Source organism: Vidua chalybeata, chromosome 3, assembly GCF_026979565.1.
Source record: "Vidua chalybeata isolate OUT-0048 chromosome 3, bVidCha1 merged haplotype, whole genome shotgun sequence".
NCBI lineage: Eukaryota > Metazoa > Chordata > Aves > Passeriformes > Viduidae > Vidua > Vidua chalybeata.
The window spans coordinates 17,785,402-17,806,370 of record NC_071532.1 but is presented as its reverse complement, the minus strand read 5'-3'; the positions used below and the strand labels follow the sequence as shown (position 1 = coordinate 17,806,370).

General features: G+C 54.1%; 1 protein-coding gene across 7 annotated transcripts in view; it reads right to left on the bottom strand.

The window, feature by feature from the left end:
• Positions 1 to 1,434: 1,434 nt before the first annotated feature.
• The window catches only part of SLC29A1 (solute carrier family 29 member 1 (Augustine blood group)), a 33,548-nt gene continuing 14,013 nt past the window's right edge, over positions 1,435 to 20,969 (bottom strand). For 2 of the 7 annotated variants that reach the window (XM_053936865.1, XM_053936864.1), the window contains exons 3-14: positions 9,038 to 9,120; positions 8,495 to 8,576; positions 8,084 to 8,256; positions 7,717 to 7,856; positions 7,373 to 7,507; positions 7,123 to 7,220; positions 6,705 to 6,795; positions 6,497 to 6,585; positions 6,246 to 6,354; positions 4,865 to 4,950; positions 3,014 to 3,213; positions 1,435 to 2,455 (exon numbers count right to left, since the gene is read on the bottom strand). In XM_053936865.1, coding sequence (XP_053792840.1) covers positions 2,344 to 2,455; positions 3,014 to 3,213; positions 4,865 to 4,950; positions 6,246 to 6,354; positions 6,497 to 6,585; positions 6,705 to 6,795; positions 7,123 to 7,220; positions 7,373 to 7,507; positions 7,717 to 7,856; positions 8,084 to 8,256; positions 8,495 to 8,576; positions 9,038 to 9,066 — 1,344 coding nt within the window. In that variant the 5' untranslated portion in view covers positions 9,067 to 9,120 and the 3' untranslated portion in view covers positions 1,435 to 2,343. Of the gene's footprint in view, positions 2,456 to 3,013; positions 3,214 to 4,864; positions 4,951 to 6,245; positions 6,355 to 6,496; positions 6,586 to 6,704; positions 6,796 to 7,122; positions 7,221 to 7,372; positions 7,508 to 7,716; positions 7,857 to 8,083; positions 8,257 to 8,494; positions 8,577 to 9,037; positions 9,121 to 9,887; positions 10,040 to 10,799; positions 10,971 to 13,116; positions 13,136 to 15,786; positions 15,969 to 20,969 lie in introns of those variants that run through there. The other 5 variants (XM_053936862.1, XM_053936869.1, XM_053936866.1 and 2 more) reach the window with 5 other exon arrangements.

Here is a 20,969-nt window from a genome sequence, read left to right as displayed (position 1 = left end):
GCAGAAACCACAAACTAATGCACAGGAAATTCTACCTGAAAATGCATAAGAACTTACTTACTGTGTGAGTGACCCAGCACTGGAACAGATTGCCCACAGAGACTGTGGAGACTCCATCACTGGAGATGCTCAAGAACTGTCTGGACACAGTCCTGCGCCCTGTGCTCTAGGATGACCCTGCTTAGGCAGAGATGGTGGACCAGATGATTCACTGTGGTCCCTTCCAACCTGACCCATTCTGTGATTCTGTGAAGGCTGTGGGTACAAAAGCCCTGACGAGCAAAAGGAAGCTGGAAGTGGGATGAGGGGACCCGAGCTCCCACATAGGTTTTGGTGCCTGGTGGTGCAGAGGTGATGGCTGTGAATGAATGATGTGGGACAGAGGGAGGGGGAGTCCCACTGGCAAGCTGGTGTAGTTCACCCCAGGAGCAAGAGGTGGCACTCTCTCTGTTCCCAGGCACAAAGAAAGCTCCCAGGTGCTGTGCTGCAGGGCACTGCACCTCAAAATATGAAGGTGCATCTGCTCTTTATCAGAGGTGTCAGTGGTCCCTTGGTGTACCACGAGGGCAGCATCCCTGGCGTGCTGGTGGATGAGAGGCTGGCCATGAGTTCACCATGTGCACCCACAGCTCAGAAAGACAGTGGTGTCCTGGGTTGCATCCAAAGCGGCACGGCCAGCAGGGCAAGGGACAGTCTTCTGCTCTGGTGAGAGCCCACCTGCAGTGCTGCATCCAGCTCTGATGTCCCCTGTACAGGAAGGACTTGCACCTGCTGGAGATAGTCTGTAGGGGGAACAACAACACGATCAGAGGGATGGAGCACTTCTACAAGGGATGTCTCAGAGAATTTAGACTGTTCAGCCTGGAGAAAGCTTTGGTGTGACCTAATTGTGGCCTTCCAGTACTTGAAGGGGACCTACAATAAAAATGGACAGGAACAAAGAGTATGTAGTTACAGGACAAGGGGGAATGGTTTCAAACAGAGGGAAGGTTTAGATATTGGGCAAGAAATGCATTACTCTGAGTGTGATGAGGCACTGGAACAGGTTGCCCAGAGAAGCTGTGGATGCCCCACCCCTCAAAGCCTTCAGGGCCAGGCTGCATGGGGCTGCAAGTAACCTGGTTACTGCGCTCCACTGGTAGTGGAAATTGTCACAGCCCATGGCAGGGGGTTTGGAACTGGATGATCTTCAAGGCCCCTTGTGACCTGAACCATTCTGATTTTATAATTCTGTGATCCCCTTCCCACACTGGCTGTGTCCTCATAGCTGGGCCTGGCTGTGCAGGGCATGCACACACCATTCCCACCATTTCTGATGCTGGTTGCAGGGGACTACAGGATGGTAAGGAAACACCAGTGCCTTCTCACTTCAACCCTTGACCCTCCACAGCCCCTCTCCCCTGTGGCGACAGAGACAAAAACACATACCCAAAGGAGCATTTTGTTCTTTTTATAGAAAATGGCAACTGTATAGACACATTTACACAACAAGGGACGGGAAAGCCAAGGGAGAGGTGAGGCCTTCCCTTGTAGCACACATGGGTAGGGAAGGCAGCTTTGTTGGGAAGGGAGTTGCTGCTTTTCCTCTTGTAACCCACAGTAGAACCTCCTGTCACACAACCAGGAGGCTGAAAAAAAAAACAATGTCAGAATCACAAAAAAAAAAAAAAAAAAAAAAAAGAGAAGCAAGGAGAGGGGGAGAAGGTGGGGTGTGGAGACCTCCTCCTCCCTCAGCCTAGCCACAGTGTTGGCTCTTTCTGTGGCTGGGACACAGATGTCTACACTTTTGGGATACCACTGGGCAGGAGGATGTGCGTATAGCAGAGAGCAGGGATGGTGAGGCTGGCTGGTGCTCTCCTCCCCATCCACAAGTCTACCAGCAGGAGGAGGGTTGTGGGATATTTCCAGGCTGTCTAGGAGGAGAGGAGAGAATCTCCTAGGTACTTTGGAGACAAGGGAAAGATAAAGAGTAACACTAGTTAGCAGCCTTTCACTCTCTCCGAGCGAGAAAGAGGCTGAAAATGGCTTTTGGCCTTGATCCAGGAAAGTTATGCAGCATGGGAGGCAGCTGGACTTCTTGGAGATCCCGGGGGTCTTACAACACACACAGCATGGGGGAGGAGAAGGCACATAGGCCTGAAGGCATCACACAGCTGAGCATGGCAGGAACCAGGCCAACCCTGCAGGAGTGGAACCGTCCCTGGGTGTAATGTCTGCTGTGGCAGTGTGATTTGGCAGGGACAGGTGTAAGCTGTTGTTTCCCCACAGTGCTGAGGTGTCCAGGGCCTCAGTGGAGGATGCGGAGCCATCTCTTGGTGTCCCTGCACCCTCTGTGTGCCTCTGCTAGATGAGAATTCGGACCAGAAAGGAGACGGCAGCTCCTAGGGCCAAGCCCAGTGACAGGAAAAATGCCATGATAGCTCCAGCTGTCTCTGCTTCGTGCACAAGCACTTTCCTAGGGGAAAAACAGGTATCAGATCCATACTCAGGATGCGTGTCCAGTGCCCTGCTGTTCAGTGGAGCTGGGAAGCTTGTCTGCAGCAGAGGAATGGCAAGAAGAAATCCCCCTTGGCTCCCAGAGCTACAAAAGCTCCAAGTCTCCACACTGTTGGCTCATAAAGTGCATCAGGCAGGCCACCCCGAAGCTCCTGGCACCAGGGACATCCCTTTCTGACCCCTGTGGGGCTCCTTGTGCTGCCTGTGCTGGGCAAAGCTGCTCACCCTACTGTGGCTGCTGTGCCATGCTTTGCTCCCCTCCAGATCTCTGCTGCATCCAGCCCCTTCCCCTGTGTGGCAGGTGGGGAAAACAGAGAGCCCAGATAGCCTCCTCATCCCTAGGATATGGAGGCACAAGCCTAGGAGATGGGACACTGTGGGTAGTGACAATTCCCTTCTGTGCCTGCGGCTTCTTCTCCAGATGCCAGAGCTGGGCAGAGCTAGATTCCACAAGTCATTCCAGGGCTGGCATCTGGGGGCATAACCAACCCTTCCCTTGTCCCCAGCTCGCACTCACTTTGGCCCGAAGCACATGCAAAGGCTGGCCAGGTAGCCATTGGAGATGGAGAAGAAGATCATGAAGATGATGTACCAGGCGTCATGAGCGAACACAACAGGCAGGTAGTAACGGGGTTTCACGTTGCACAGCATGAAAAGAGGGACAAAGATGACACGGAGGACCACCATCACTGGCAGGAGGCAGCTGTCCATTCCGGGCTGGGAGAAAAACACAGATTGCTGAGCCGCTGAGAACTGGACATTCCCCATCCCATGGCATGCTGGCAGGGGCTCTACATAGGCTGTCCCTACTGCACCAGGGCTGTGGAGGAGCCACAGAGATGGCAAAGCTGCTGACAGACTTCTCGGCTTCAACAAATCTCAGCATCACCATCTGCAGTCATAAGTAGGTTCTAGGTCTGAAAGCCCTGTCACAGGTGACTTGAAGCAGCACTAGAGCCAAAATACTGAGCCAGGCTTGTGGGCAACTGTTAAGCCCTTACTGGCAATAGACAGGCAGGCAAGAGAGCTTTGTGCACGCTCATGCAGTGAGCCAGCATGCAGAACAAGGGTGGCTGAGGTAAATCCCCTCTGGCACCTCAGTGCCTGCAAACTGGGCTTTAGCCAGCTCTTCAGCGTCCTACACCATCCTCCAGCAAGCAGGGCAAGATCCAGCAATCCGAGAAAGGGATTAAGCTGAGCTTGCTTTGGAATGTGCTGGGAAAGGCATGGACCGACTTACAGTCTCCTTAGATCTTACCAGAGTTCCTGAGCAACTAAGGCTGGGACAAAGAAGGAGATACCATCCCCCTGTGTTGTCCCTGCAGCTGGGACTAAGGCAGCCCCTGGACCAAGACAGGCCTCATCCCCTCAGTGAGGTGCCAGGTTCACAAATGACAGGGTTCACTGGTCTGAGGTGAGGAGAGACCCACAGCTGCCTTGGGAGCTGGGCTGGCATGGCCACAGGAAACTCCATGAACACAGGAGGAAACTAAGGTTAGGCCAGCTGCCGTGTCTATGGGGCAAACTGGAGACAGCAGCTGCCTCTCCTCCTTGAGGAGAAAAGGAGTGAGCGGGGCCCCAACTAGGGAAATGTGGCCCAAACCACATGCAGTCAGACTTTCCACACTGCCTTGTTTTGGAAACATCTCCTGCTGGGTCATCCCACCATGGAGGCTGTGGCCTGGACACCAGGCAAGGCGGCTCATGGCCAAGACCAAAGGCAACAGGCAGTGATGGCAAGCGGAGAAGCAGCTCCAGGCCGTGGGGAAGGCAGGCCCAGGCAGACCCCATGCAGCATGTGGTCCTGAGGAACTTCTCTAAACAAACAGCCTGAACAATACAGGGGGAAACAGTGCTTGGGCGGTGGGTGAAGGGGCAGGAAGAGGCCCAGACAGGAAAGCCCCTTTCCTTGCCCGTCCTGGGGAGATGAGAGCAAGGGGATGTGGCAGGGGAGAGTACTGTGACCCACATGGCATGGCCCTTCCCTGCTCTCAGGACAAGGGTCTTTGAAGCAGCTGTGTCCTGTGCCAAGGCCAGAGGTTTTATTTTGGGCTGCCCTGTCTTTCACCCTCTTTCCCTGTCGCCATCCTGTCTCGTCGTTTGCATAGCTGGAGTGAAGGTTTGTTTACAGAGAAGCTGAAATTGAGGAGGCAGCTTCATCCAAGCCATGTTGAAAGAGAGGTGGGAGGACAGAACAACACTGTGATTCTCGGCACTGACCCATAAATCTGCGCTTAAAACTTAAAGCAGGAGTTATCTCTGCACCTCCTCCTTTCTCCAAGCCATGGATAGCAGCCCCAGTGACAGCTGTGGCTGAAGGACCTAGGGATAGACACTGCCTGGCATCTGCTCCCTGCCCCATACTTACCCATGTGAAGAGGGCAGTGAGACTCCGTCCTGTCCAGTCAAAGACGTTAAAAAGCAGGAAGCAGGAGACAGGAATGAAGTAGAGACCTGAAGAAGGGAATGGCCAGTGAGAATCCAAGTGTGTCCCAGTCCCTCATACCCACTGCACGGAGACTGACTGTCTTTCAGGTCTAGGGCCTACTAGTTTCCCATTAAGGCCTGGAATGGTCTCCCAGCCAGGCTGGCGTGCACATCCAAACCATCACGCACAGTGGTTCCCTCTTCCTTCCAGCATTCTGTATTGGGTTTGTGTGGCAAGGTTTCGGTAATAGGGTGGGCTACAGGGCAGCTTCTGAGAGAAGCTGCTAGAAGCACCCCTAAGTCTGACAGAGCCAATGTCAGATGGCTCCAAGACAGACCCACCACTGGGGAAGGCCACCAGTGACAGTGGTAGAGCCTATGGGATGATATATTAAAAAGGGGAAAAAAAAATCTCAACATGTGCAATTGCACCCAGAGAGAGAAGTGAGAATATGTGACAGAAACAGCTCCGCAGACACCAAAACCAGTGGAAAAGGAGGGGGAGAAGGCGCTCCAGATGTCAGAGCAAAAATTCCCCTACAGCCTGTGGTGAAGACCATGGTGAGGCAGACTGCCCTCCTGCAGCCCAAGGTGGTCCACAGTGAGTCAATATCCACCTGCTGCCTGTGAAGACTACCCTACTGTGAAGCTGGTTTGCCAGCAGGACTTATGACCCTGCAGGGGACCCACGCTGGAACAGTCTGTTCCTGAAGGACTGTGTCCCATGGAAGGGACCCAGGCTGAAGCAGTTCATGAAAAACTGCAGCCCATGGGAAGCACTCACATTGGACTTCAAGGAGGACTGCCTCCCATGAGAGGGTCCCCATGCTGGAGGAGGGGAAGAATGGGAAGTGTTCTCCCCCTGAAAAGGAAGCAGTGGCAGAGGAAATGTGTGAAGAACTGACTGCAACCCTCATTCCCCATCCTCCTGCACTACTGCAAAGGGAAGAGATAAAGAAATTGTAAATAAACTTAGGCCTGGGAAGAAAGGAGGAGTGAGTGGAAGGTGTTTAATTATTTAGTTTTTATTTCTCATTATACTACTGTGATTTGACTGGTAAATAAATTATATTAATTTTCCCCAAGTTGAGTCTGTTTTGCCTGTGACAGTAATTGATGAGTGATCTCTCACTGTCCTTACCTCGACCCAAAAGCCTTTTGTCATATTTTATCTCTCCTGTCCAGCTGGAGTGGCTTTGGTGTGCACCTGGCATCCAGACAGGGTTACCCCACCACACATACCTTCAAGCCCCACCTTCTTTTCTCCCATTTACCTTGTTCTCAGTTTTTTCCTACCTCACCCCCATCCCAGGCACACTTACCCCATTTGTTTTCCTCTCCAAGGACAGTGGACACTTTAGCTGTGATGGCAGGGAAGACGCCGATGGTGACAGTGAAGACGAAGCAGACAGACAGAGCCAAGACCCAGAGCTAGGCAGATGAAAGCAAAATGCTGGTACCAAACACAGGGCAAGAGACCAGTGCAGGGCTGGTCTCCTCTCCCCCTGCTCTCCTACACCTGTGCCCATCCCAAAAGGAAGGGCAGGACAAGGCTTGCTGGAAATTCACAGACCTTCTTAAAAATAGCAATGACAGAGGGCTGCTCATCAGGGTTGTGGACAGGGATGATCTTTGAGTTATTCTGCTCCATCCCATTCTCATCTGCAGGGAGAAACACAAGTAGGGTATAGCAGACCCCAAAAAGCCGAGATCTAACTCAGTCCTTCTATCTCATTCTTTAAGCTCTTTCTCTTTCCCTTTTCCTTCTCTCAGCCCCTCACCTTTCTTAATCAGGTCTCTCTTGGTCTCCAGCTCTGCACTGTACACGCGGTACTCTGTCTTGTCCTTCATGGAGTAGTATCGGAAGAAATCCTGCAGAGAGACAGGAGGGAGAACTCATTCTTGCGTGCAGAAAGAAGGCTGCCAGGGGCTGTGTGACAACAGCAGATATGGGCAATATGGGCAAAGTATTCCTTCCAATTATGTCCAATATTGATGCTTTCCTGCTTATCCAGGGACTCAGATACCCCAAGTATATGGGTATCTGTGGTGGGAAGTATCCCAGAGTGCTCCCTTGGGACACAGGAGAACCTGCCCTGACACACGAGGTGGAGGCTGCTAGTGGGCCACGGTTCTTGTGCTGGGATGCGCCAAGGTCTCATGTCCCCAAGCCCTTCCCTACCAGGACAGCAGTCTCACCATGTGAGGCAGAATTACGTAGGAGACGATTGCCAGCACGATCGTCACACAGGCGGTGGTGAAGTAACCGATGAAGCTCTCGGGTTGCTGGGCACCAACTGAGAGCATAGGAAGGGAGAGGAAAGGAAGATGATGACAGCTGAGAGGAGCAAGGCCCTGCTGCCATCTTCCATACAGCATGACCTCGGCAGATGCTGTGATAGCAGTGATCTGGGAAGGCCCTGTCGTGTGCAAGGTAGGGATTACTCACTGGCAATACTGAAGATCATTGCCAAAGCAGCGAAGGTGCCTGCCAAGCCCTGCCCGCTCATGATGGGGGCCGTGTAGCTGACAGGCAGGAGCCCTGCCAGCCCAAACAGGCTGCCCTGGAGAATGGCGCCGAAGGCTGCAAAGGGGAAAGAGGAGCAGAAATGAGAAACCAAAGACAAGGACAGACTGCACCTCTGCAGGGAACCAAGACCCCTCCCCTGCAAAGCAAGGCAAATCCCCCTCCCCACTGTGCCTCTCCCACAGTGAGGTTCATGCTTTTCTCCCAGAGGGTTCAGCCCTAGCCATGGGACTGTGTCCTTCTCCTTCCCCCACTGCTTCACTCACAGTTGATGAAGATAATGCTGATCATGGTAAAGATGAAGAAGGGAAGAGGCTCCATGGGGACTTTCACCATGATCGCGGTGACTAAAAACACCAGCCCAATGGCCACCAGGCTGCCTGAGATGCGGATCTGCTGGGGAATCCTACAAAAGAAGGTCTCAGTGAGGAAAACCCAACCCCCTAAAAACCTGGGGCTGGGACCAAGCTCTAACTGTAGGAACCCCAGCCAAACCCTCAAACAGGATACCAGTGTTTTGCCTTTGACTTGACCGAACGGGCTGTAGCTTGGCTTAGTGCTGGGACAGGAGAACAGGCCAGGGCTGGGCAGCCCGATGGGAGCTGGCAGGGGCAATGACAGAGCAAGGCTCACCGCTGGTGGATGAAGGAATTGAGGCAGGTGAAGATAAGGAGGGGCACCATGGCACAGAGAGTCATGAAGTTGTCAAACACGGACTGCAGGTAGGAGAGTGTGAAGGTGACCTCGCCAGTCTGGTTCCTGACGTGGCTTGTCTCCTCTGGGTCCTTAAGGCGACTGATGAAATACTGCAAAGGAAGGAGCCTGGTGGGGCTGAGATTCTGTGAGGCCTTCCAAGGCCACCCTTATTCTTTGTCCAGACCCATGCCCATCCCTCCTGCTGCCTCAGTGCCACTCGTCACACCCAGGTCACACGTGCTTGTGGTCCTCTGCATGCTGTGCCATGCTGCCACATCTACACCATGGTCCCTAGACACGATAGGGGACAATTACTGTCATGGACAACAGCAGGAAGGAAGCCCTCACCTCCCTGGCAGTCATGAAGAAATTCCATGGCAGCAGCGTTCCCAGGCCGAGGATGAAGAAGATCAGCCAGACAGCCTTGTACCTGTGAAGGGGACAGAGTGGGGTTTGGAGCGGAAACTGGATATTGCTTCTGACTGTCCCTGACCCTGCGGTGGGAGGCACCAGACAATATTTATTGCCCTGCTCCACAGCCCTTACTAGCTTGGGCTGCCAGAGATGTGGCACTGCAGAGAGGCTGTGGGAGGCTCTCCCCAGGAGGCTACAAAGGCAGGGAGAGGCTGGCTGCTCCTCAGCATGTGGCACCCAGATACACAGCATCCATCACCAGATCTGGGAGAGAGTTAGGCTCCCCAGGCATGTTTACAGGGGACTGTTTACAGTTTACAGCCCATTTGCTATGGAAAAGCTGAGAAAGAAGGTACAGCTTGGTAGCCCAATTAGCATGCAGGAGAGGGGGTCTCCCAGATGCTGGTTCCCACTATCCTGTCTCACCTCTTGGTATCCTGGATGTGCCCCCACAGCTACATCAGAACCCATCATTACCTATCTTGAGGCCCGTCTCTTGCTGTCATCTTGTGTGGCAAGAGTCAGCACAGGTCCCAGCAAGTCTTATGGCTGCTCTCCGTCTGGAAAGCAAACAGAAGATTTTATAGGAAAGTGAGAGACACATGCCAGGCAGGGGCAGCACTGGTTTTAACCCCAACCCATGCTGCCAGTAAGTGTTCCACAGTACTCGGTGCCAAACACCAACCCAGAAAATGACAAGAGGACAGTGCAGGACCTTTGGAAACCTGCAGCTCAGAGTCCTTAAGCCAAGGGGTTGTGACACACAACCTTATTCTGCTGGCTGGGCACAGCAAGCCTTCCCTCCAAAAGGAAACTGCTTCCCCGAGATACCCAGGCTGCTCATGCTGGCTGCCCAGCTGCTTGCAGCAGGCTCTTAAGGGATTTGTGAGCCTGCAGCTCTCTGTCCCCAATCCTGGGGCTGTGAGTGAAGCATATGCGCAGTGGGCTGTGTCTGCCCCCACTGCCCACCCCAGCTCCCTCCAACGCCCCGGGCTCGGTGGCACAAAAGACACATTTAATTCAGCAGCCTCTCCGGCCAGAACCAGCAAATCTCCCGTTTTCAATTCCACTTCCCTGGGGCTCTCACAGCCCTTTCCTGGGTCACCTTGAAAAGCCAAGGGCATCCCTGGCACTGCTGTCCCCTCCCAGGCACCCACCGCTCCTTTTTTCCCATAACCACCTGCCCAGGCACTGCACCGCTCAGGCATCACTCTAAAAGCCCCAGAGACGTAGCCTCCAGAGCCCCAAAAAGGGACTTTCCCTCCCCGGTCACCCCCTCTTCCCGGGGCAGAGTGGGATTAGCCTCCAGGAGGAACCGCAGGCCTGCCTTGTCCTTTTCCAGTCGGGGCGGCGCAGCATGGGGTGCTCCGGTACTTCTCCCAGGGCTTCACCTGCAGCGGGGCCGCCGGCACCGTGTCCCTGGCCCCCCCGGGACATGCCCCACGGATGCCTGCTCCAACGCCTCCTGCAGCATCCCTGCCTGCGCCCTGCCAGGCAGGGCGGAGGAGGAGGAGGAGGAGGAGGAAGAGGCAGGCAGCAGCATGCTGGGATCTGTAGTCCCTGCCAGCCCCGCCACTCACTGAAGGCAGCGCAGCCCGTCCCTGGCGCAGGTGCCTGCGGGTTTCTGGGCAGAGCTCGCCTCCCCCTCCAGTAGGATCCTGCAGGCTGGGGAGCCTAAGCTACGATGGAGCCGAAACATAGCCGGTGGGATGTGGAGAGAGATTTTGGAAGCCCCTTGGGAAAGACAGAGCAGGACAACAGTATGCCTGCAAAGGATCGAGGGCTCTGCCAGCCCGACAGGTGCCACCCTGTTCATGTTGGAGCCATCTGCAGCACCGCTCCCCTGCCTTCCCACACAGAGAGCTCAGGGGCATGACAGCTCCTGCCTTGCCCTTGTGAGCCATCCGGGCTTCCAGAGAAAACATCCCAAAATCCCCTCCTGGCAGCCTGCCAGTGCCTCTGCGGGGAGGAGACATCTTCACCGGGGATTAGCAGAGGGATCTGCAAACACAACTGCCATCCCCTCGAACACAGAGACCCCACCGGGGCCACTGCTTGTCTCCAAGCAAACTGATCTCAACCCCAAATAGGCAAAAGGACCTCAGCTTCCCCCGTGGGTCCCCAGCAAGCCCCAACATGCTTCCCCTTGCCAGCCAAGCCACTGATCCCCCTTCCAGCCCCCACCAGGTCACATCGCTGTCCCTAGAAATAGAGGCAGGGGCTGACCCCATAGACATACCTGGGAGAGAGGACAGAGCCAGGGTGAGCCCTGTGTTCGGAGTATTTGAAGGCAGTGTGTCCCCCTGCTTCCACACTCCTCGCCCTTGGGGGTGAGTGGCAGGCCCTGGCTCAAGTCACGGGGGCTGGAGCCCTGTGGGTCTAGCGGCACCCGCAGAGGAGGAGAAGAGGTATCGGGTACCAGAGCTGGCACGCAGCCCAGGTCCTGCTGCCCAACCATCCAGGGAAGGGAGGAACAGAAGGCTGCTGAGGAGGAGATGGCAGGAGCCGGGGGTGTTGGGAAGGAGGTGGGGGGGGTCGGGAGCAGGACTCTGGGGGTGCTGGGGCAGGGCGCTCCACCATGCTGCTTTCCCACCACCTCCTGCTTCCGTCCGGAGAGTGCCCACATCCCTGTGTCTGGAGCCCAGCCTCCTTGGCAAGCACTGCCCGGCCGCAGTCTCCTGCCTGCTCTGTTTGTTTTCTGTCTCACTTCGCTAAATGCCTCCTAATTTTTTCCACAAAGAGACAGTGCGTGCCAAGGGCAGCAGTCATTACAGCAGGAAACACTTCCAGCTGCTGGCTGTTAGAAAGAACCCTACAACAAACAGAAAAGGTTACATGAACCAACACCAGCAACAGGTGGCAACCCTGCTCCCACTCGGGGAGAGCTGCCCTACCCGATGGGACATGGGAACAGATGCCATGTTTCCAGCTGGCACAGCACAGCTCCAACTACCCCCCACAGGAGTCTGCTGGTGTTTAGCCCAGCCACCAGTGTGGTGGCTGCACATCCTGAGGGACACAGGAAACGAGGAGCGATGTAGTGCCTTGGTGTAAGGACATTCCTTTTCTTCCTGGGCATAGAGCAGTCTGTCTTAACTCCATGGAAGTGATGTGTAAGTAGAAGAAGCAAGATCACAAAGAGTGGGCTTAACAAACCAAAAGCTAGAACATTTGAACAGGTACAAACAAGAGATGGCACAATTTTAATTGCCCATTCAGGACAAAGGCTGTGACAGATGCTGAGTGACACCCTTGGTGGCCATGTGCAGCCCCACTGACAGCCGAGCCCTGGGAGCTGACGGCAGGACCAGCTGTCACCAAAATTGCCTAACCTCTGCAGAAAAACCTGCACTGCAGGACAGCCACACCTGCAGGCACCCATTTGTTACCTGGCTTTGGATACTTCCCTACTGTTGGGGAAGATGAAATAGCAAGGCCCTATAAATATGAGGGCCTGGCAAAAGAATCAGAGAATACAGATATCGAGATGAAAACAAGGTTTGAAATACCAAACCTTCATTACTGAGCATCCCGAAAACAATAATGCAATCCCCCCTTTCTGATAGATCCTAAGGTCAAATGGAATGTCCTGTCTCACCCCCCAATGTATGGTTCATCCCATACCTGTAACCCTCCCCTGAAGTATCCGATGTCTGTAACCCCATTGGCCCAAGTCCTGTCCCAGCCCACCTTGAAGCCCCCTGATAAGGTGTGCCCGAGGGACCGGACGCTCTCTCTCTTGGACCTTCCTGCTGGGACACCCACCTAGCACCATCTCTCTCTCTCCCTCTCTCTCTCCCCCCGCTCTCCCTGGGCCTGCCACGAGTTGTGGCTAGCAACTCTAAGCAGGGCCCTTCATCCTTTACAATAAACCCTATGCTCTAAAGACCGGGCCTCAGAGATCCTTCGTTACCACCCACCCAAACCGTCCTGGAGTCCAGCAATCCCCGCACCCTACCTCTTCCTTTCCCCACATCACCTTTTCCTCTGCTCCTGCTGCTTTCACCAAGGGTGAGCACAGTGCATGCTTAGTTTCCCACTTGAGCAATTCCCTGCTGCCATGTAGGCATGCTATAGCAGCATGGAATTATACCCAGAAACACCAACTTTTTAAAGTTTACACCACACCAAGTATAGAAGTGTCCCAGCAGTCCATAGCTGAGGGGTTATCAGCAAATTCACTAGCAAGCACCTCGTGTCCTCCTGACACCACTTGTCAGGGGATCATTTTGCAGGGATAATGTCAGTACTTCCTCCAAGCATGGCCAAGATGGGACAGGACCAGTTGCCCCACCAGCCTTTCACCCCATCCCCTATGTCCACTTGCCCACTGGGCAACACCAGAATTCTCCTGCCCGGAAGGCTGATCCAGGGGCCCCTCAAGATTTATCTGCAGGCACAGAACAAGCCCAGCACAGGTATGTGGGTCACATGAAACCTTGGTGGCCATGACTCAGCTGGAAAATAGGAAACACTTACGAGACTGAGACTGCCCCTTTCATGAGATTTCATATGCGTGCTTGAACTCTGACCATGGTGCTTGTGGGTCCTCCTACCTTGTGCTGGACTGCAGGGAATTCCACCTCCGCCTCCAGGACACGCGCTTGTATTTCACAAGACAGATGAGTGTGCACAGTTGCGCACCACCACTGTGGTGGTGAGACTAAAACAAGCCCTCCCAAAACAAGGGTAGGCAGATGCTTAGAGTCAAAGCAGAGGCTGGCCCAGCTCAAAGGCTGGCCTCCATCAGAGGGCAAAAGCAGATGCTAGGATAATAGTAAATGTGGCATGGGTGCGGACTAACTGCCCAATTGTTTCCCCAGCCTCTGAGCTGGAAGGGACATGATGTTCATGTGTTTTGTAGCCATGTGGGTTTCACTTCCGTGAAATTCTGCTTCCCCCTTCAACTCAGGAGCTCCTGAGACAGGGCAGCAGGTCTCCCCACATACAGGGCCTCACCAGGGCTCCCTTGCCTTCAACATCAAAGGGTGGATGAACACTGGAGTGGCTGCTTTACAGACCTGGACTGTATCCACCCAACAGCACATATTTCAAACAGAAATTCTAGCTCACTTAGTCATTCAGGCATGGCTCCATGCCTTCAGTCCTTGTTGCTTTTCTCCAAATCTTCCCTGGCTCCTCTCGATCCTTACAGAGATGCTGGTGCTGGGGACACAGAGGGACTGTGTGGGGGTGAGAGTGAAGAGTGGCACAAAGCTTTCCTGCTTTGTTTCTGCTTTGCAACTGGGAAAGATAATTCAGTGTGTGTTTTCATGCACACTGAGCTATCTGAAATAGCCCCCGGCTTTGCTGTGAGTGGCCGGCTCATGGATGCCTTAGTGCATAATCTTGTTTGTGGATTTGGGCTTCTTCCCCTCCCCCCTTGTCTATCACTTGATATTTATCTAAACTGAATTTCAGTTGCCTGGTGTAATGGCTGTCAGTGCTCCTCCTAGCTGGCACTTGTCCCCATGAACCTGAGTAATCCAATCACCTCAGCAAAGCTCGGTCATCTCATTGCTCATTCTCTTTTCCAGGTCACTCATAAATGTGTTGAAAAAACATGTCACCAATGCAAAGATCTCTTTTCTCTGGAAAAACTGACTGCTGACTCCTACATCCTCCTTCCTGTTTTCATACTAATTATGGAGCTGAGTAAGGACTTTCCCTCTTGACCAACAAGCTCCCTTAAAAACTGGGCTGAAAGCTGACTGGAATTTTTTGGAGGAAGCAGTGTGGGCACTCTGAGCTCAGACTCCCTAGGAAGTGCTGCTCCAGTCCTGAGGGCCCCTCCACAGGAGCCTCCCCACCTGCCACAGGCCCTGTCCCTGCAGACACCTAGGACGTTCAGCAGATTCAGCAGTCAGCTGTTCCCTGAAGTTCCTTCAGCCCTTCTTAGAAAATAACATCATATCTTTCCCTCCTCCCAGTCCCTGGGGGCTGGAGCAGTTGCAAATGAATGACTAGAGGCCACAGTCACAACCAGCCATTTCACCCTCCCTTTCCTTCTGGGCAACATTGCCTGGCCCAAGACATTTGTTGCTGTTTACCTTTGCTTTCTAACTTTTCCTCTGGTCTGAGGAGCTCCCCGAAGGAAGGTGGAAGAAACTGCTCAGACTCTTGTAGAGCTAACAGAGAGGTAAAAGCTTCATCTGTCTTCTCTGCTATGGCCTCTCTTACTCTGATCCCTCATCCATCCAACATCCTGAAGCAGGTTTCCTAGTCCTGGAGTGCTTTGTGAGCTGTTTCCATCTTCTTCTCTATGCCTCTCAGTAAACAGCCTTGTGATGCCCTCTGCTCTTCCAGCCCTACTCCGTGCCTGCATCCAGAGGAGAGAGCTTAGCAGGGGAGCAGGAGGGAGCAGGTATTTCTGCTTTCTCCCTTGATTTGCTGTCTGCAGACCAAGTCCTCTGCTTTGCCAACGCTTGGACAGCAGAAAAAACCTCTTACAAGGTGCTCTGTGCAGCACTCTCAGCCCATAGAATGAGGGTCCCTGGGCAATGTTTCTGACCCATTTCACCTCACTCCCTCGACTCCTCCATGGACAAAAGAAGAGGCACCTCTAAACCCCCTCTGCCTTTGGGCTTGCTGCACTAGCAGCCACCACAAACTCATCACAGAGCAGCAGCTGTGGATACTGACCCTGCTCCCAGCACTTGCTGTTATCTCAGATGCCGGGTGGTGCAGGGGGAGCATTCAGCCCTGGTATGTTTTGAACTGCGTAGACCAACCAGGCTGAAGTTCCTTATCTGGAGAGTTCAAGGAGCCTTGAGAGGCTCCCTGGGGGCCCTTGTCCCAGGCAGGTAAAGTGACCTGGCTGGGCAGCAAATTCCCCAGGGACTCCAGCACTCTCCCTGAAGGGCTTCCCACCAGGTAGAGGGCAGAGGACAGTGATAGGACAGAGCCAGCCTTAAAACTACCCCAGGTGGCACAGCTGGGACTATCCCACCCATTACTGAGTCCCAGGAAGCCCTGGACATCCACCTCTTCAGCAGGCCAGCTGAGTGGCTTCCCAGCCCTGACTAATACTGGTCAAACGCCATCAATGGCAGCCCCAGGATGAACTCACACACCTCTGTCCTCAGCACATGGCGAGTGCCCAAGCCCAGGTGCAATCTGGTCCCTGGCCAGAGAAAACCCCCCGCAGGAGCAGAGATGGGTGCTCCTGCCCAGCATCCCATCAAACACTGCAGAGGGACATTGCAATGTCACCGCAACAAGCTTACCAGAAGGGCAGGGCAGTGCCAGCCCCTTGCTCCTTGTCACTTCAAGCCACAGGACGATGCAGGGACAATGCAGCCTTGGAGAGGTAGGAAAAGCCCCACAAATATTGGAGCCGTTGCCTGCTCCAGGGCCGGCGGTTTGGGGATGCGGGAGGAGATACAAGTGCCTGGGGAAGGGCAGGAGCAGGGGGAAAACGTCATTTATGAGCAGGCGTCAGAGGAGGAGAGATAAGCTGATCCCAGGAGACTGTTTGCAGAGACAGGATTCTTCCAAGAAGTTGGTTTCTCTGATGGCACCCACGTAGGCTGCTCGCCCCAGGGAAAGGACTGTCCTCTCCAAGCCACAACCCCAACCTGCTTTTTGGGAGGCTGTGGAAGGACACACGTTTTTCCAGGGCTAGGTTCAGTCTCTATTTGTGGAAATTTAGAAAAATAAAGACCTTTTCTCCCAAGGGCAGAAGGAAGGATTTGCTCAGGGCTTCACTCAATGCAGCTGCAGAAGCCTCCAAGCCCAAGCAGAAACTATCTCCAGGACCTGGATGGTGCTTCCGGGCAGCTTTCAGCACCTCCAGGAGCTGTAAGGAGGTGGGAAGGGGCACACAGTGACCCACTATGGGCATGCACAGCTCACCAAACTCATAACACCTGACCATGGCTTCTTGAGGGACCACCATGGGTTTGGGGAGACCCTGGGGATGCCTTGCCCCAGACATTAATCTTCATCCAGCAATCCTCTGCAGCCGGCAGACCCTCACAGCCCATGTCTGCAGGGCTGGTCCATGTCCCCAGGGATGCCAGGATGGCCAATGGAGGTGCTGCTCGGGGGCCGTGGGGAGGGGAAGTGCTGCGGGAAGGGGTACTTCCCTCTAATCGATCTGGGGGCTGCAGCAGGAAGAAGCACAATGGCAGGAAACCATGTTTCCACTTCCAAGTGGGGAAAACCTTACAGGACACCTGGGGAGAACAACCAGATTATCATTAATGTAAAATTCAGCTGGGAGCACAAGAAGCAGCCAGAGGCAACCCTGAGCTGGAGCAGGTCCTCCTTGCATCAGTCTTGATGCATTAGTGGCACAGGCCACCACATGCAGGACAGCTAGGCACAGAGGACAAAGGCAATCCCAACCACGTACAACACAAGGCACAGTTATGGCTCTTGCCTGCCCACAGGCAGGTCCTTATTTCCACCCAGTCAGGTGGGAGGAGAGATGCTCCCTGATGGGCTGGGACAGCAGTTAAGTAAGACCCCTTGGGATCTGGCTGTCAGATGCACCTCTTTTGGATTATCAGCCTTCCCCCTCCCTATTTCATGCTTGCTCAAGAAGAATCCCTGTCTCTGCACCACGGTATCTTGGTTGGCCACACCTTGGGCAGCAGCTAAAGCAGGTCAGAGGGATGGGCTGAGCCTACAGGACCATGTCCCATTTCCTCCTCCTGTATGCAGCTGAGGAGAGCAAAGGTGAAACACAGAAAGAGGAGCCCACAGCAAAACAGCTCTTAGCCAGACAAGTATGAAAATAAGGACTCACTGAATCTGTGGGAGGAAACCCAGAGGATAGAATCCCACAGCTGAGGAATGAAAGAGGGGTAAAATGAATTTTTCCATAGCCTGCCATCTCCTGGGCTTGGTAGGGCCATGTCTACCAACAACACATGGCTACCCCAAGGTCACAGCTTGGGGAGCAGTACCAGAGGGGAAGAGCAGGACTGCAGGAGGCCACCTGCCACTGGCACCCCTAGGGTGGTGGGATGTAGAGTGGAGATGATTCCCCCTTCATTCCTTCATGTTGCTGGCTTACAGGACTGAGCTCAGAGCTGGCAGACCCAGGAAGAAGTCAGGCCAGGAACAACATAAGGGAGCTGAGCATGGAGAAACCTGCAGTGAGGGTCTGGAGGAGAAGGATGGGGACAGCTTACATTCTGTTTGAGAGGTCCTCAAAACAGTACTACTGTGAGGGGCAAGGCAGAAATGGCTTGGAGGGCTCAGCTCAAGCACTCTCCCACCCCAAATGCCACCCTGTACTTTACAGGAACTTCCTTCCCAAGGAGAGTCTGAGCCCTCTTTCACTTGCCTCCAAAACAGGGATGCTTCTAGAAGAGCAGGAAAAGCCAGTAGCCAACCAGCAGTGAGAGCACCTGTCTGCAGCAGCCCCCTGCCCACTGCCACCTGGCCACCTCCTGCACCTCATGGCACCTCCACCTCCCAGGAGAGAGGCTGTCCTTCCAGCCCTGCCTCCTTCCTCTATGGAGCCAGATTCAAAGGTGCAGAACTGGCAGGACCCTCAGCAGGCAAGAGCTGCCCAAACCCAGTGGGAGCTGCTGAACTGCTGCCCCCCGAGAAGGTGGGAGAGCATCCTCAGGGCTGGGCAAAGTGAACCTTGCCGTTGCACTGGACAGCCCAGCAGAAGGCTGCAAGTCCTGTTTGGGGTACTGGCCCAGGAGCAGAGATCATTTTGCTCCCCCTCAGCAGTTTTTTGGAGGCTGGTCTGGGCTGCACAGCTGTTTCCAATTTAGTGGAGGACAGAGAAACGAAACCAGAGCCAGAACAACACAATCTTCCCTTGGTGTCACCATCTAACAGCTTCCAAAATTCAGAGAGGAAATTCCTCCCCACTGAGCAGCAGCCCCCTTGGCAGAGGATGGGACAGACATACAGGAGCCAACCACCACTGGCCTGTGGTGAGTCGAGGCTGGCTCTGTCCTTTGCATGTCCCAGTGGCCAGGACAGAAATACATGGGCTATTTTGGGTCCCCACAGACCAAAGGGGCCTTTTGCTTGTAGGCCAGCTCAGAATAGGGGCCCTGGCTGACCACTGCTTTTGGCATTAACTGTCTCAGCCCTACTGAGAAAGAGGATGATAAGCACAGAAGCAGGTTTTGGGACTTGTCAGGCTCCTGTGCAGTCTGTCTGTCAGCTACCCGTCCTGCCAAGATCCTGCTCACTGCCCGGACAGCCGCAGCATCTTACAAATCACAAACTGGCTTCAGATGCTAAATGCAGCTATTTCACAGTGGCTCTACTCCAAGAGACAGGGAGTGTCTATCACACCCTTACCTCAAAAACCCACTTTGTGCCAGCCAAGGGGCATCCCACAATCCCCAGAAACAAAAGGAGAAGGGATGGATGCCCTATCTGGGTCTGCTTGTGCCAAATCCACTCACTTCCAAAGCTGCAGCCATTTCCAAAGAGTGGGGTAAAGTCCCCACAAGTCCCAGGAGCTGAAGGGACTTGAGGAGCCACATATGCCTGCACATTTCCCAGCAGGGAAGATGCTGCCTGCTGAGAGCTGGGTTTGCCATATCCCTGTTCTGTGGCAGACACAGAAGAGCTGTGTGGGCAACACACGATCTATAGACCAAGGAGTGGAAAGCCAAGGAGGCAGCGTGCTGTCAGTGATGTGGTGCAAGCAAAGGAGTTGGAGCAAACAGCCAGGGCAGAAGCACCGTCTCTGGCACCCTCTTCCCTGAATAACTCAGCTTCCCCAAACAGCCTGGCAGGACTGAGGTCTCACATGAGCCAAAGCAAGACTTGAGGCAGACACGTCCTTCGGAGCAAGTAAGTCAGAGCCCAAACCTCCCACCCTTGGCACTGGCCTTCGCTGAACAGCGGCTAACAGGAAAATCTTTATGCAAGTAGGATCAGGCAGGGAGAGTAAACAGGAGGTGGGGACTGCTGTGTCTGCCCAAATGCCATCAAAACAGAATCTCACACACAACCAACAATAATAAGCCCAGCCACAAGCTGGGAAAGAGCAAGTCACATCCCCTCCGAATCCCAGCCTGGGCTGCTACATCGGTGCAAACAGCCACCTCCCAGTTTGCCACAGCGACGGTATCGCAGCCTGTCTGGCAACCTTAGCATCCTCAGGATGTCTCAGGGAAGCACGAAAAACTCTGGATGAGAGCCACTGAGTGCTCTCCTCTTGAGGAAATCAAGTCACTTTGCAGCCACTGGCATTGGCTGGCAGGCTCCAGAAGCCTCTCAGCCTCCCCAAATTAATGTGGGGAGCAGAGGAGATGAAGGTGGCTCTAGACACCCTGCTGGGAGACCCAAGGTTACAGCAGCTTCCACTGAGGTGAGCTGGCCATCTGGTAAGGTGTCCTGTCAGGGCTTGCCTGGGTGGATGCTGATGTACCTCCACAGTGATGGCAGGTGATAGGGAGCCCAGGGCCTGAGCCTTGCTGAAGCAGTCCCTTCTGACACACTGCATCCCCTTCACAGCCACAGAGAAGGAAGGGAGGGACAGCAGACTTGTGTGTTGAGTATTGATTGCCAAGCAATTTACTGATGCTGGATTTTGTTTCTGGTCAAAGGCTCCACTTTTGGAGCAAGCCCAGCTGCAGAGCCCAGGCAGGAGGAATGCAGTGCTCTTCAGCACCTTCCTCATCCCCCTGCAAGGCATGGATTCTGACCCACATTATGTGGGCACCCCACAGTTGCTGCCTCCAGCCCTATTCAGAAACACGCTAGCAGATGAGTGTCCTGACGTGGTTCACCACACAGACACACCAGCCTTGTGTTGCCACAAGGAGTGGGTGTGAAGACAGGAAGGAGAAGCTGCAGGGTAGGGTGGATCACTTCATAATAGCTTGGCTGTGTTGCCATTGGTCTGTGTCCTCCTGTACTTAATGGATAACACTCCTGCTCTTGCCAGGATGCCATGAAGACCCACCCAGCCCTGCCATCCTCAACCACAGCCCAACACCTGCAAACCCTGATGGGATGAAAGCACCATGCACTATGTGCATCCTGCAGCAGTAGGCTCCCTGTGGGGGCTGAAGTCCACTCCAGAGCAAATACCATCAGGGACCTGAGGGTAGAGCACTGAGGGAGGATAAAAAATGGAACTGCCTCCAACTTGGTCCTGAGGCCAGGAAATTGCACCGCCTGTCATGGGCAGATCAGGCAAGGCAGATAAGGCTGGCATCTCCTTCAACCCTGAGCCTTGGGCAGGACTGAGAAGCCAGATCTGTCACCAGTCCCTCCTGCCTCCCTGGCTGTTCTCCAGGAGTTATCCCCAAGCTTAAAACAGGGGAGTTTCTCTCATGAGGGTTTACCATGACTATGAACAAAAACTCTAGCGGAACTCCAAAGCCCTCACGGGCTCAAGCCAGGTGAACAGGCCCTCAGCCACAGGTGCAAACTGTGTCCATGGTTGGAGATGCTGGGGAAAATGAACCAGACA